The 17,067-nt window shown below is 40.6% G+C and overlaps 1 protein-coding gene across 1 annotated transcript in view; it reads right to left on the reverse strand.

Annotated features, from left to right (window-relative positions):
- Positions 1–16,408, reverse strand: part of Fbxo33 (F-box protein 33) — a 35,604-nt gene extending 19,196 nt beyond the window's left edge. The window contains exon 1 of the mRNA XM_048362159.1: positions 15,523–16,408. Within this exon, the coding sequence (XP_048218116.1) occupies positions 15,523–16,151 (629 nt within the window). The 5' untranslated portion in view covers positions 16,152–16,408. The remainder of the gene's footprint in view (positions 1–15,522) is intronic.
- Positions 16,409–17,067: the final 659 nt, after the last annotated feature.

Consider the following 17,067-nt stretch of genomic DNA (forward strand, 5'->3'; position numbering starts at 1 on the left):
AAAATTCAGAGGAAAGTATCACCAATAAATAGCTCAAACAAACAAACAAACAAAAGGATACCAGGGAACAAAGACAAGGTTGAGGAAAGATTACATTCACTTAACAACAACAAAAAAAAAAAAAAAAAAAAAAGGGAAAAGCAACTATGGACAAAACTTTCAAGAATTTTAGGAGACCAAACCTAAGAACCCTTGAGGAAAAAGAGTTAAGATATAAACTAAAGACCTAGAAATCATTATTACAGATTTCTAAATTCTATGGAAAGGTATAGACATCCAGCTATAGGAGATATTGAGAACCCTAAACCCTTAAGGTAATTTTAGGTACAATGCAAAGAGCATGGTACAGGCAAAGAAAGAATACTGGAAGCTCTGAGAAAAACATATGAAGACAAAGTCATCAGCATTACCTCACATCTCTCAGCAGAAACACTAAAAGCCAATGAAGCATGGAATGCTGTATTTCAAGCCCTCAGACTAAATACGAATCAATTTCCTCTATCCAGCAAAGTTACCCTTTAAAATAAATGTAGAAATAATAAAGACTGTCTAAGGTAAGTACAAACTAAAGCAATTCATGACTGTTAAGCCAGAATTACATAAAGAAATGCTGCATGCTGATGGGGAAAAAAAGACAATAACTACCATTAGAGGTCAGGAAAGGCAAAGTTTCATGAGAAGAACAGATGAAAATATGAATACTAGGGAAGAATCAAATGTATTCAAATCAGTAAACCAAACCCAAGATGAATAAGGGGAAAAAAGGAACAAATAATAATTAACCAGGAAAAATATCCAACAATATTATAGAAATTAACAAGTAACTCTCAAAAACTCTAAACATATTCTTACTCCAGTTAAAATGTACAGTCCAGTCCAATGCTTAAAAAAAAACAAAACACCAAACAGATCCAACATTTACTGTCTTCAAGAAACACAACTCACTGAAAAAGATTCAGCTACAAGATGGGAGATGTTATGTCAAGTAAATGGAACCTAAAAGCAAGATGTAGTAACTATACTCATACTGTCTGGTCAGTCATGGGGCTTAAACTCAAGATCTGGGTACTGTCCCTAAACCATTTGCTCAAGGCTAGTACCACTCTACCACTCTGGGCACTCCACTTCTGGTTCTTGAGTGGTTAACTGGAGATAAATGTCTCATGAAGACTTTTGTGCCCAGGCTGGCTTTGAACCATGATCCTTAGATCTCAGCCTCCTGAGTAGCTAGGATTGCAGGCATGAGCCCCCAGTACCCAGCTAACAAAGTAGATTTTGAAGCAAAATTAAAAGGACATACATGATAAAATCATTAAATACCAAAAGGGGGAAAGTCCATTGTGATATAACAATTGTAAATACATATGTACCAAAGACTGGGGACCAAATTTCATAAAACAAACTATTGGTAATAAAGAGATGGCTAGGTCCAGAAACAATAACATTAGGAGTTTTCAATATCTCATTCTCATCTATTGACAGACTGACCAGACAAAAAAAAATTAACAAAGATACCTTAAATTTAAACTGCATTATAAAGCAAAATGACCCACTAGGCATTCACAGAATAGTCCCACTGCTGATGGAACACACATTCTTTTCAGCAGTCCATGGAATACATTAAAAAAAAACAAAAACAGTGCTGGAGTTTGAACTCAGTGCCTCACACTTGCTAGGCAGGTGCCCCACCACTTAAGTTATACCCCTAACCCCTATAATGCAATAAACTAGAAAATAAACAGCAAGAATTATAGAAGCAGGGCATGGTGGTACATATCTATAATCCAAGCTAAGTGGGAGACAAGAGAGAAAGGATCATGGCTTGAGGCTAGTCCAGGCAAAAGTTAGTAAATTTGTCTCAAAAACCCAAGTTGAGTGGCACTGTGGGGCTCATGTGGTAGAGCACTAGCCTTGAGCTGAAGAGCTTAGGGACAGAGCCCAGACCCATAGTTCAAGCCCCACGACTGACAAAAGGCCAGAAGTGGCGCTATGGCTCAAGTGGCAGAGTGCTAGCCTTGAGCAAAAAGAAGCCAGGGACAGTGCTCAGGCCTTGAGTCCAAGCCCCAGGACTCACAAAAAACAAAACAAAACAAAACAAAACAAAAAAAACACAAATAAAACAAACACTGATCCTCAGATCTCAACTTCTAAGTAGCTAGGATTACAAAAGCTCCAGGACTGGCAAAAATCAAAACAAAAACCAAAAAAAAAAACCAAGCTGGATGTGATAGTGCAAGCCAGTATACCCAGATAAGTGGAAAGCAGAAGTAAAAGAATCATGGTCTCAAACTGGCCCTCAAGTACATAGCGGAAGACCTTATCTGGAAAGTAAGCTACAGCAAAAACAGTTAGGGGTGGGGCTCAAGTTATAGAGTACTTGCCCAGTAAGAACAAGACCCAAGTTCAAAACCACTGTACCACTAGAAATCTACAGAAGCACACACACACGGAAATTAAACAATGTACTTCACTACGGGTAAAAAAAGCTGTTCAAGGGCATGAGGCTCTAAATTTAAGCCACAGTTGAAGGTACAAAACAACAATTAAAACAAACAACAACAACAACAACAAAAACCCCAAATATCACACCAATTCTTTTTTTTTATTTGTTTAATAATTGAACACAAATTTTTTGACAAGGTGTTGTGCAAAAAGGGTACAGTTACATAGTAGGGCAGTGTGTACATTTCTTGTGATATCTTACATCCTGTTTTTCTATCTCTTCTCTAGGTCAGGTAGACATATATACATTACACAATATACCAAGAACATATACAGTAGCCCCGTGGCCACGCCCAAGAAAGTTCGCTTAGGGCTTTAAATGTAATGTTGATATTAGACCATATGTCGATAGTAGTCTTATATGAACGTACATACCTAGCTTTTGAGCTATTGTATTCCCCTGAGAGGTCAATTTTTGACCTTTATATGTTGAGTAATTGTTTGGTTTTAGTTACATACTGTTGGGTCGCTGCCCCAATCCTGTGGGGAATACTATTTGACAAGCAGTTTTTGGTTTCACAGACTTGGTCTCTACTGTCTTTCCGTCTCCCTTTGTTAACAGTCATATATCAGGGAGATCATGCCCCTTTGTTTTTTCACACCAATTCTTTTAAAATTATTCCACAAAATAGAAAGGAAAGGAACACTACCAAGTAATTCCACAGTGTCAGTTTACCTTGCAGCCTGAAAACATACTGTATACAGCAAAAAGACAAAACAAACCAAAATAGAAAAAAAGAATACTTCCAAAACTATAGACCAATTACCTTAATGAACAAGAAGCAAAAATTCTCAGTAAAATGCTTTCAAAATGAATTAAAAAAATTCAAATGAATTAATTATATACTGTAATGAAACTTCATTCTTTGATACAAATCAATAAATGCAATATAGCATATCAACAGAATAAAGGACAAAAATCTCAACAGGTGTAGAAAAAACTGATAATTCAACATGCCTTCATAATGAAAGCCCTGAAGAAACTAGGACTATAAAGAGCATTCCTCAACATAATAAAAGCAACACATGCAAATTAAAGCCAACATTATACTGAATGGGGAAAAACTGAAAGAATTTTCTCTAAATGAGGACAGAAATAGTGTGTACACAATCATTCCTCTTATTCATTACATGCTTGAAACCTTATCCAGAACAATAGGGAAATAAAAGAATACAGACAGGAAAAGAAGTCAAATTACTCTTGTTTGAAGATGATATGATTCTACCATTAAAAGACTGTTAAGATTTGAACAGATGATTCTTAGATATGACAAATTTGACAAACATTTTCAGTAGTAGGGTACAAAATCAACATACAAAAATCAGTAGCTTAGCTATACATCATTGGTGAACTTGCTGAAAAAGAAGTCAAGAAAGTAATCCCATTCACAATAGCTCCAAACAACAAAAACAAAACCACCAAAATCTCAGGATAAACTTAACCAAAGATGCTAAAGCGCTCTATTTTGAAAACACCAAAGCAATATTGACAAAGATAGGGAAAATGTTTCCGTTCTCATGATTTGTCAGAATATTGTTAAAGATTGATTAACAGATTCAATACAGTTCCCAACAAAATTCCAATGGCATTTTTCACAGAAACAGAAAAAAAAATCTAAAATTTATATGGAAACAAAGAAGACTCTGAATAGCTAAAACATTCTTAAGTAAAAACAAAAATGCTGGAGGTATCACACCTGACTTCAATCTCTAACACTATAGACACAGTAGAAAAAACACCATGATATTGTCACAAAAGACCAATGGAATAGACAAGAGAACTCAGAAAATGTGTAGCTAGTTCTTGAAAGAAAAAGGTGCCCAAAACATACAATGCAAAAAAACAGACAAACTCTTCATTAAGTGGAGATAAAAAAACAACAACTCCTTATTGACATGTAGAATATTGATACTAGATTCTTTTCTCTCAACCTGTAAACAACCACAACAACTCAAAATGGATCAAAGACTTTAATGAAAGACCTGCATCTTGAAACTATTAGTGGAAAACACAGGGACAAGACTTCAAGATCTAGGCATAAATAGACAAATGGGATTTCATTAAATTTAAAAACTACTGAACAGCCACACACACATACAAAACCACACCAAAAAAAAGCAGCAACCAAAAATCAGCTATGGAACTGTGGCTACAGGGAGGAAAAATGCCTCCCTTTCAGGCTGGTAGACTACTAGTAACAACAATTGTTATGTAATCTTTTAAAGTAGATATGAAATCTGTGATATCAAATTTATTTTATTCATTCATTTATTGCTGAACAAATGAACTAAAGAAGTGAGCAGAGTTCTTTCCTGCAAAATGTTCACAGCCTATATTTATTCAAAAGGCATGCTACAAAAAGGTTTGGGAAAGCATATTGTTGTTTAGAAATATTTTTCTTTTACTTCTTCAGGCTTAATTTGATTTGGTTTCTATGTTAATATCACTAGCATACAACCTACTCACTTGCCCCTTTGCAAATTCTAAGGAAAGTTGTGAAACAGCACAATATTTTAATATAGTGACTAGTAAAATCTTTCTAAGGTATGCAAAAGGCCACAATAACACCAAAGAGAATGTATTTCTTCAGCATAATTGTGTTTTTCTTAGTCCTAAGTTCCAGATGTCGAACATATTAGAAAGGACTTATGATTCAGAAACATTCCACAAGCTGCAATCCAACTCAGTGCTTATTTAACTAATAAAATATTATATGCCAATGACAGAAAGAAATTATGGTAGCTAAGTTTCTACTACCCATGAACTTTCTGTATCTTTTCTTTTTGTGCTGGTTCTGGGGCTTGACCTCAAGGCCTGCACACTGACCCTGAGCTAGTGCTCTACCACAGTTCCACTTCCAGCCTTTTTGGTGGTTAATTGGAGGTAGCAGTCCCACTGACTTTCCTCTCTGAGCAGGCTTTGAACCGTGATCTGAGACCTCAACTATTCTTAGAGTACAAGTAGAGGTTTCAAAAATTACTATTCTTTTTAAAAACATTAGCTAACATCAATGTATTAATAGTAACTTTGTAAGTGTATTAATAGAAATGTCTTTAATTTTCAGAGCTACAGCATAATGTGGTGTATAGGGTAAAAATGTCACTGACATCTAGAGTTTGCTTTCAAATACTTAAGCAAAGAAGAAAGCAAATGTGGCAAATCTTTACTGAATCTAGGTAGTGGGTATAGTGAAGTAGGTTTGTGCATTTCATGTGGAAAATTAGAAAAACAGGAAGCCACTTCTCTAATTATATAATATTGGTAAGTTCACTCAAGTATTCTGCCTCAGCTCCACTATTTGTAAAATAGTAAAATAAAGGTGCCTACTATACAGGTACTTGGTAGTAAAAAGTTAAAACATTTCAAAGACAAATATTTTCAGGAAATAAGCTATGTCTAAATCCTAATACAAACCATTAGTTTAAAGAGAAAGTGTTTTGTAGACATTTAGAGTGTAACAATTAAAAGGGTATTGTACACTTTTATACTCATGCTCCACTTTTAGATACTCTTTCCAGATTAAAAAGAAATCCAGCCTAACACAGCAGTGTGTACTGCCTGAAATCCTTGTATTTGAATCCTCAGTTCTCCTGAGGCAGGAAAATTGTGAGTTCAAGTTTAGCCTGGGCTATACAGTTTGAGACCAGCATGACTACACAGCAAGATCATGTGTCCCCCCCCCAAAAAAAATATATATGTATATATGTATATATTTAAAGCCAGGAGCCAGTAGCGTATGTCTATAATGCTAACTTGGGAGGCTGGAGGCTAAAATTTATGGATCTTGGTTCGAAGGCAGCCAAGGCAGTTAAGTTCTTAGAACTTATATCTCTAATTAATTGGCAAAATGGAAATGTGGCTCCAGTGGCAGAGCATCTGCTATAGTGATAAAATTGGGCAAAAGAGCAAGACCCTGAATTGAAGCCTCTATACTAATATACACAAAAACAAGTAGATAGATATGTATGTATGTACATAATCAGACCACTCACTGCTGTTACTTCTCCCACCATAGTTGAAGTCACCATTTCTTGCCTAGATTACTGCAGCAGTCTCCTGGTTATCCTTGTGCCTACTCTTGTCATGCTGAAAGTGATTTCCAACACACAGTACTCCAAATTCTAGGTCTGAACTTCTACCCATGCCTCTTGAATAGCTGGGGTTACAGACACATGCCACCACACCTGGGTTGTGTTTTGAGATAGCATCTTGGTAACTTTTCCTGAGCTGGCCTCAATCTGTACTCCTCCCAACCTCTATCTCATATGTAGCTGGGACTATAGATGTGAGCCACTGTACTCAGTTAACTTAAATATGTAAATTAAAGTTCCAACATGAAGAAATACCTTGTTTTCATTTTAGCATAAGAAGTTCCTTATTATGGTTATTAATAACCTCAGAAAAGCCTACAAGTATAGATGTATTAGGACAGTTTGGGCAATTCTTCAAAAACATTAACTATATATCTGCTCAAAAAGTATTCTTCAAAATCCAATTGCAGAGAGCGAAAATCCTTCACATTTTTCTAGACTCTAGATGAACTAAGATTGAAAGCTGAGATTTGGGGCATGATGACCTGTTCTCTTTTATGGTTCAGAATTGGGAGATCTCATGCATGCGGTATACATGCATGTAAAGGTTAAAACCTTTCCCAATAAGTGCCCCCCCCACAAAAAAAAAAAAGAGATGAAAGAGTACCATATTTTTCCTTTTCTAAATTGATAGGATAAAATAATACACATAGTTGCATAAAATCCTCTTAGGTTAATTCTATTCTTCTTAGTTCATGTTCAATTTAGGTATTTTTGTAGCCACATAACATTTTTAATAACAATTCTCTTTCTCAAAATGGCAATGAAGAATCATAGCCAAATGAAACATTTTAGAGAAATTTTATCCAGTAGAACTTTTTGCTACAGATAGAAATATTCTGTCTGTACAACATAATAGCCACTAGCTACTATGACTTAAAAGCACTCGAAATGTGGCCAGTGGGATGAACTAAATTTTTTATTTTACTTAACTTAAAAAATTGAAATAGGTAGGTATATTTGTTTAGTGGTTACCATATTGGGCAATGTAACATTAGAGCGCAGAAATGTCACTGATCTAAAATAGTATGTTATTAACTTTACTAGGACTCCCAAAAGTTACATGTGAAGGGCCTATTTAAAACAATAAGCCTGCCAATTCTTTCCATCTCAACTGTCTCCACTCAGGCCAAGATACTAAATCTCCAGCTTAGATGACTACAAAGGCTTCCCAAATTGTCCACTTCCTCCCTGTATGGTCGCATTCAAGCTACAGCTATCACACAGATTATCCAAAAATGTAAATTTGATCATATTGCTCTTTTTTTGAGTGTGTTGGGAGTGGGTCATGAACTCAAGGTGCTGTCCCCTAGCTCTTTTGTTCAAGGCTAGCCCTCTTTCTACCACTTTTGAGTTTTAGTTTACTTCTAGTTTCTTGGTGGTTAATTGGAGATGAGTCTCACAGGCTTTTCCTGCCCCAACTGGCTTTGAACCTTGATCCTTAGATCTCAGCCTCCTGAGTAGCTAGGATTACAGGTGTGAGACACCAGTGTTTGGCTCATATTACTCGTCTCTGACAAACTGCCAATTACTTTTATTCTTAGGATATAACCCAAACCTCACTGCACAAATTTATATAATCCCATTCCTTCCTCTCTCTACATCTCAGAGCTCATTATGACTCATTCACTCATTTGCCAAGGTCCTATCATTCTTTCCTACCATTACTACAGCTCAAAAACCTGTCTGGCTTAAGCCTTTGAGATTTACAGACCGTTTAGAATGTTATTTGTTTACTTTGAACAGGCAACTCTCACTGTTCCTATAGTTCAAACGTCCTCACACACTAGCACTATTCCATAGTCTTGTTTTATTATTAAATTTCCATTCATTTCCCCAATCTGAAATAATCTTTTATTGTTTGTTTCCCCTTCTAGAATGTAGACTCCATGAAAATGGGAGGAGCCTTCTCTTTACTGTTTTGTATATACTAAACTCTCAATATATGGAGGGCTCTACCCAATGATTTTCTGTAATTATTATCTTAGGTTTTATGTAAGTTGATTAAGTTGGGCAGAAATTAATTTCTTTTTTAGTTTCTCTTCTCAGTGACTTTGAGGCTATACAGTACAGTCAAGATCATCTATCACTTTTAAAGTAAGAAGTCTGTTGGAATTCACAGTCTCAACTGTCTTCTCTATAAAGCAAATGCTAGTTGGAAAATGGGCTGGTCAAGTCCCCAAAACTTTATGCTGCTTTTTTTTTTTGTCAGTTAGGGGCTTGAACTCTGGGCCTGGGTGCTGTCCCTGAGCTATTCAGCTCATGACTAGCCAAAGTGCCACTTCTGGTTTTCTGGTGGTTAACTGGAGATAAGAGTCTCACAGACTTTCCTGCTGGGGCTGGCTTTGAACCATGATCCTCAGATCTCAGCCTTCCAAGTAGCTAGGATTACAGGCATGAGTCATGCCTGGCCTATAAGTGGCTTTCTAAAAAGCAAGTATTAATAATAAACCAAGATTCCAGACTGAAATGCTGTTCCATACAGTATTTATTAGCTTTGATGAGAAAAATATTTCAAGAAGGGCTGGGGATATGGCCTAGTGGCAAGAGTGCCTGCCTCATATACGTGAGGCCCTGGGTTCGATTCCCCAGCACCACATATACAGAAAATGGCCAGAAGTGGCACTGTGGCTCAAGTGGCAGAGTGCTAGCCTTGAGCAAAAAGGAAGCCAGGGACAGTGCTCAGGCCCTGAGTCCAAGGCCCAGGACTGGCAAAAAATAAAAAATAAAAAATAATAATAATATTTCAAGAAAAATAAAGAAGGCTGTTAGACACAACATATTCAAAGCATTTGCTACCATCTTTGATACTAATCTGATGTGTCTGAAGAACTTCTGTTATTACTGCTTTAGAAGTACAGTTACCTTGGAGTTTGTTTAAACTAAGAGAAAAATATTTTCATGCACTATATACTTGGTTCTTTAAATAGCAATTTAACAGAAGAAAGAAATAAAGCATTCTTAGCTGGATGCTGGTGGCTCACACCAGGGTTCTAACTACTTAGGAGCCTGAAATATGGAGAACAGAGATTTTTTTGCTAGCCCTTAGGTAGAAAAGTTGATGAGACTCCATCTCCAAAATGATCAGCAAAATGCCAAACTTGAGTTGTGACTCAAATGGTAGAGCATCAACTGTGAGCAAACAAGCTTAAAGTACAAGCGTTTTCAGATCAAGCCCCCCCACCTCCAAAGGAATGTTGCATTTGTGAGTCGCACAAAATCCCAACATTTTGGGTTGTACATAATTAAAGAAATGTATGTCACTTTTTGAAATACTATAACAGCCAATACATAGAGACATGCCTTATGTGGGCACAGGAAAAAAAAAAACACAGGAAAAATACCACACTGGAACTACTCAATTAAAAAAAAAAATCACCGAGAAAGAAAAGGAACTTTGAGGCGGGGTTCCAGTCGTGTATGCCTATATTCCTAGCTACTTAGGAGGCTGAGATCGGAAGGATCATGGTTTGAGGCTAGCCTGGACAGAAAGTTTTTGAGATCCTCTTCTCAATAAAGAGCTGGATGTACTAGTGAGCATCTGTTAGCTTAACTATGCCAGAAACCCATTCAATATTGGTAGATGGAACCCAGGTGTATGCCTGGGCAGGGATTGACCCTATTTAAAAAAGCATTCAGCAAAATTCAGAGCTGAAGGCATGGCTCAGGGGTAAGAGTGCCTGTGTAAGGGTCTAAAATCAAATCGCACCACTATTAAAAAAAGCAATATTGAACTTTCATATTGATTTTATGCAAGCTATATATGGTACTTTGACTTAAACCCTATGGCAAAATTTTAGACTTTCCTCCTCTAGTTTTGGTAAACTGCATGGTAAAGTCAAGATAACATTTCCCTATGGATTTTATCCAGGGGTGGGGTTCTTAATATTTTATGAAAAAAAGAGTAAGTTTACTTTTAGTTCATTTTAAGATGTATTTTGATAGGCTGGGAATGTGGCTTAATTGTAGAGTGCTTGCCTAGCATGCATGAAGCCCTGGGTTCGATTCCTCAGGACCACATAAAAAGAAAAACCCAGAAGTGCGCTGTGGCTCAAGTGGTAGATTGCTAGTCTTGAGCAAAAGCTCAGGGACAGTGCCCAGTTCAAGCCTCAGGACTGGCAAAAAAAAAAAAAAAAAGTGTTTTGAAATGGTCTTATTAGTTGTATTAGTTGTATTTTGGTGAATTGATGAGGAAACAATGCAAACATAAGTCTCCTTAGCTGTGTATGCCAAATTCACAAGACCAACCTAAGAATCATGAATGATTGAATGAACATGAATCATGTACTCTCTTATGGCGCATATGTGTGTGTGTGTGTGTGTGTGTGTGCGCGCGCGCGCGCGCTTCAATAGCCTATGTGTTAAGGGTTTGGTCACAGTCTGAGGGCTACTGGGAGGTGGTGTACGAGTCAAGAGGTGGAGCCTAGGGGAAACTTTAGGTCATTGGGAGTTACCCTTGAAGAGATTGTAGGTTTCTAGTTTCATCCTCTTTATCTCTCCTTTATATCCTGGATATGAAGTGAGCAGTTTTTGTTCCATGCCTTGCCATTGGCCCACAAGCATGGACTAAAACTCCCAAAACTGTGAGTCAAAATGAACTTTTTTTCTTTCTATGTTATCTCAGACTTGTTACAGCAATAACTTGCTAACTAATAAAGAAGGCATAAAACTAGACACAATTATGAAATGATCAATCTACATACTTACAAGGTCATCTATAATACAGAATTTAAAAAAGGAAAATCAACCTGATCTAAAATTTCTTTGTCCTGGCATAAGATGAATTTTTTTTAAAAAGTACTATCTCACCTTAGTATTTCATTCAAGAAAAGTTTATAAAAAAATACACACAGTCCAGAAAAACTGTTCAAAATTAGATGATGACAGTGCACTTATGGCTACTGTTAATTGTTAAACACACCTGCCTAGCATATGAAAGGTTCATGCTTCAATCAATAGGCTTGTGTGCACACACACAAACTAAGTATTCTTACTGACTCTACTATATATCACTATAAATCTTCTGTACTACAAGTTAACTTTTCACTAGTCAACATTCGACTTGGCAGATTAAAAGCCATAAATTTTTGGTCTGAATTTGTTTTCTTTTTTGCCAGTCCTGGGGCTTGAGCTCAGGGCCTGACCATTGTCCCTGACTTCTTTATGCTCAAGGCTAGCACTCTAACACTTGAGCCACAGCGCCACTTCTACCTTTTTCTGTATATGTGGTGCTGAGGAATCGAACCCAGGGCTTCATGTATATGAGGTGAGCACTTTACCACTAGGCCATAATCCCAGCCCCCTGAATTTGTTTTGAATGTAGATTTCTTTCTTTCTTTCTTTCTTTCTTTCTTTCTTTCTTTCTTTCTTTCTTTCTTTCATTTTTCCCAAGCCTTGTGAATGCTAAGCAATTGCTCTACCACTGAGCTAAATCCCCACTGATTCATCTCTTAGAAAAAGTACAAAAGAAATCTAATCTGCTTATTGTATAATACAATATTGGTGTACTTATTGTATTTGTTCTACTTATCATAGCCTCCTGCAGAAAGGGGATTCTTGAAATCTGAAGAGCTGTTTTATCTTCTAAGAGGCAACCTTACTCAACTCTGATTATCCTAATGCACAATTGGTATGGTAGCCATCATCACTGCTCTGAGTATCCTAATGCACAATTGGTACGGTAGCCATCATCACTGCTGAAAGTATATGTGTGTATGCACCTGAATCAAACTAACAAAATGTCAATTATTCCCTCAGAAGATCAATATCCTTGAAAATCAACACAATTCACAGTCATGGTTTTAGATCTCTTGCTGAGAGAGGAAACAACTGGAACAAAATAATAGTCTGGACTTTATGAGTTTGTAGTCAGCACAAACCCTGGGATCAGAATGTTTATGACCTGGTGTGATTCATACTCCCCCTTCCTTCTTACAAAGCAGCAGAAATCAAGAAGCAAAACCATTAACATTTGACAGAACAATACCAAATGTTTCTTCTTCTTAGTGATTAAATTTTATGGTTTGAATAACAACAAAATTACTAAATGAAGTGATACTGAAACCTGTAGTTTGTAATTATAGAATCAGAAGAACTGTTAAAGAAATTACAGGCTTTACTAAAGTGCCTAAACAACTTGTTTTAAAACTATTTGTATTTCTGGGGCTGGGGATATAGCCTAGTGGCAAGAGTGCCTGCCTCGGATACACGAGGCCCTAGGTTCGATTCCCCAGCACCACATATACAGAAAACGGCCAGAAGCGGCGCTGTGGCTCAAGTGGCAGAGTGCTAGCCTTGAGCGGGAAGAAGCCAGGGACAGTGCTCAGGCCCTGAGTACAAGGCCCAGGACTGGCCAAAAAAAAAAAAAAAAAAAAACTATTTGTATTTCTAACATTTGAATTAACAAATCAATACTTACAATATTGCCAGAGTGTGGAAATATACTTTCAAAAGTAAAGATAGGCTGGGATTGTGGCTTAGTGGTAGAGTGCTTTGCCTCGTATGCGTGAAGCCCTGGGTTTGATTCCTCAGTAACATATAAACAGAAAAAGCCAGAAGTGGTGCTGTGACTCAAGTGGTAGGGCACCAGCCTTGAGCACAGAGAGGCTCAGGGACAGAGCCCAGGCCCTGAGTTCAAGTTCCAAGACTGGCAAACAAACAAAAGACACTCTAAAGTAAGGGTATTAACTTCTTTACAAACATATCAACATAATTAAGACTTAAATTTTTTGAATTATCAGTAGTACACAGAATCCATCCAATCACTCCACACTTTAATTCCAGACATACATAATGAGTATGTTAACAAAGCACAACACACTGTTCCATCGCAACACATGACCAGAAAACCTTAAAATTAGGGATGACAGACTGCACTGTGCATAGAACTGACAGCAGACCAGAGGGCAGCATAGGTGGGCCTTACAGACAGATGGATTAAGATTCTAATTAAAATGGTAGGGATGAAGATAACTAGAAGCAAATAAAGTCAGAATATCCCACTATTTTGCCTACATAATTCATAGGCAATTAAACATCCAGGCAATTAAAGTATCTTAAATAATCCAGGCACTCTGAGGTTTGTTCTTACTAAAGCAGTCATTTTTGCGATGACTGCACAGAAGCTGATTTCAGAGTAGAAAAATGTAATTGGTACTCACTGACGTCACCCCCAATTTGGGCATCATCAGTAAGTTGCTTCTGGGTCAGCTGGCGCTCTAGCTGTTTAACTCTGAAAAATGGTCTCCAACCTGATTAAGACCAATTTTCAGCCTTAACAGTATCTTTTGACAAAACCAAGGGAAAGGAATGCAATGGCTTGGTGTAAAAGCTGGGAAAATAAAGGGCCCCCTGGAATCTTGGAGTCATGCTCCAGATACAATCTGAAGCTGGAATGCTTAGTTTTTAGCATCTTGATTCAGACAGAATTATGAAAAACACAATACACAGGCATTCAGGCACATCCTAGCATTAACCAGGCTTGCTATCCATCCTATTTGGCATCATGATAATGGTGCATTTATTGCAAAAGGAAGAGCACTGCTTATGTAGGAAAACAATGCTGTGTGACAATGTTTACATCAACCCTATTGTTAGTTTCCTATCAACAAAATGGGATAAAAATCACTCCAATGACTCACTGGGTTGCTGAGAGGCTCAAATGAGAAAGAAATCTGAAGCCAGGCACTGGTGGATCACAACTGTTATCCTAGCTACTCAGGAGTCTGAGATCTAAGAACCTCCATTTGAATACAGCCAGGGCAGGAAAACTCAGGACACTTATCTCTAATTAAGCACCAAAAATAAGCCAGAAGTGGAGATGAGGCTCAAGTGGTTGAGTGCTAGTATGCTCAGGAACAGCATCAAGGCCTGAGTTGAAGCCCCTAGGACACACAGTCTGCAGGTCTCTCTCTCTCTCTCTCTCTCTCTCTTTCTCTCTCTCTCTCTCTCTCTCTCTCCCTCACACACACACACACACACACACACACACACACACACACACACAGAGAAAGATATGTGAAAGTAGTTCTAAGATCTAGAGACAGTAATACGTCAAGCTGTCCTCTTTTGAACTCTCTTCCAATTTAAGAGTTTCATTGTAAGGTTACAAAATCCAGATAAAAAAGACATATATTTTCTATATCTGTATATTTTGGAGGACGTGACAAAATTAATAGGAAAGTCAAAAAATGGTTAGGATACTGATTTTAAGCATGGAGAATTAGTTCTAGAATTATAATAAAATGAGGACAGTCTCCCAAGAACTCTTGTAGATGCTGGCTCGCTTTTTCACTCCACACCTCTAGGTTACACTGTGTTACTTCTAGGTGAATCACTGGAAATAAATTCCATCTGGCAGTGCATTGGGAGGGACTTGAACTTCTGACTATCTACTCCTTTCCCCAATACCTTTAACAAACACTCCTTCTCCTCTTCCTCTCTGGGCCTGGCCCATTCCAGTTCAAACTATTCCAGGCAAGAATATGACTGTGAAGGATTTCTTTTTAGGAGACTCTTATAACAATGGGGCATCCATCAGCACCATCCCTTCCTCCTTCCCCTATCTCGAAAGATCTATTTCTAAGTGGTCAGGTTTGCTTCTCGCCAGGCCTCCCTCTCCCACGAATAAATGAAGAATGACAGCGCTACGACCGCGCTGATAACCACCATCCCACGGTCACCGAGAAGATGAAAGAGACCTGAGCCCGGAAGGTGCCGGGAGTTGCTGTCCGCTCCTCGTCGCTGTTCCTGAAGTGTCGTGTCGAGTCCCGTGAGGCCCTTCTGGTCTCAAGGCAAGAGCCAGATTGGAACCGACACCCACAGTCATGAAGCAGGCACCGCAGAAGTGGGGCGTCGCGTCCGCAGATCTATGTCGGGGACGGGTCTGGGGAAGGGCGGGGGTGAGGTTAGGGACCACGAACAGCCTACCTGTTGTTCCGGATACTGAGCAGCACGCAGAGGACCAGCTCCAAGTAGGTGCGCAGCACTTCCAGCCACGGGGAGGAGAGCTGCAGGGCCTCGACGTCTTCCCCTGCGGTCCCGGTCCCGGTCTCGGCGCCGCCTCCGTCTCCAGGGCCGCCGCCGCCGCTGCTCAGGTAATTCTCGGCGGCGAACTCAACGCGCAGCTCTCGTACGAACCAGCCGCACTTGCGCATGAGGAATTCGAGCCGGGGCTGCTCGGCGGGCGAGACGCGGAGGCAGATGCGGAGCTGGGGCCACAGGGCCGGGTAGAAAAGACACTCGCGCCAGTGCGAACAGGAGGCCGAGGCCCGCAGCCGGTCGGGCGCCGACAGGAAGGAGAAGATGTGCACGATCAGCTCGCTGGGGAGCGACGCGGCGCCCGCCGCCGGCCCGCACAGAGCCATCCGGTCCCGCCGCGGGCTGCCGGCTGTGGGCCGCCGCCGCCGCCGCCGCCGCCGCAGACCCCGCAGCAGGCCCCGCAGCCGTCGCAGCTGCTGCAGCCGGAGCCGCTGCCGCCACCGCGCCACCCGGGCGGCCCCGGCTCGGGTTCGGGCTCCCGGCGGTCGGGGCTGCGGCACTGACAAGAACAACAACATCAATGACAAGGAAGCAGGGGGCGGAACCGTCGCGGGTCTCGGCGGAACCAAGTAGAGCACAAGTTGTGGAGACAGGGGGGAGGGAAGAAGGTTTCTGCGGGCGTGGTCTGCGGAGAGCCAGCCGCTGGCCTTCCCGACTCTACTCACGCCAGTCTCGCACCTGTCCCAAGCCCAGTAACCTCAGACTTCACTCCGGTACGGCCTCTGAGCCCGGAAGCGGCCGGGCTTATCGTAGGCAAACGGCAGCTCTCCCCGCGCCAGGAGGCGGAGGCTCGGCAGTGGTAGGGACTGAGCTTGACGTCACCGTCGGTAGGCGGAGCTTGGCGCGATCGAGCGCGACTTCCGGAACTGAGGAGAACTTGGTTGCCGGTAGGAAAAGGGAGCTGCGGCACGTGACCTCTGACGCACGCAGGGCGGCACGACGTGGGGGCGGGGTCTGGCTGCGCGGGGGCGGGCCCTGGTGGGGCCGCCCTGGGCGACCCTGGGGTCTGCGGTTGGGGCCCTTGGGCTGTGGAAATGGCGGAAACTGGGCGTGGGTCCTGAAGTCTAGATGCTTCTTTTAGGTGCTTTCCAGTCTCAGAGCTGAGGATTGTAAGCTCAACTCCGGCCTGAGGGTCCCACCTGCCCTGAGCATCAAGAATGTCTGAGTTTGCACCTCTGATTTGGAGGAGCAGGCCCAACCTGGACGGGATGTGTCCTGAGAGTGGGACACGGGGCGCGCAGGGCGGCCTCGGGCCCGGCGTGGGGTTGCAGGGGGGGCCTGGTGCGCACCCCACTGTGGGAAAGGAGTGGGTACAGCCCCACCCATTGGATTTGGAGGGGGAAGGGAAGAAACAGGTCAGATCTCCAGGGCCTGAGGAAGGGGGGGTACCACTTCCTGGCATGGAGGCTTGAAAGGCCTTCATGAAGCGCAAAG

This window comes from Perognathus longimembris, chromosome 14 (genome assembly GCF_023159225.1).
Source record: "Perognathus longimembris pacificus isolate PPM17 chromosome 14, ASM2315922v1, whole genome shotgun sequence".
Lineage (NCBI taxonomy): Eukaryota > Metazoa > Chordata > Mammalia > Rodentia > Heteromyidae > Perognathus > Perognathus longimembris.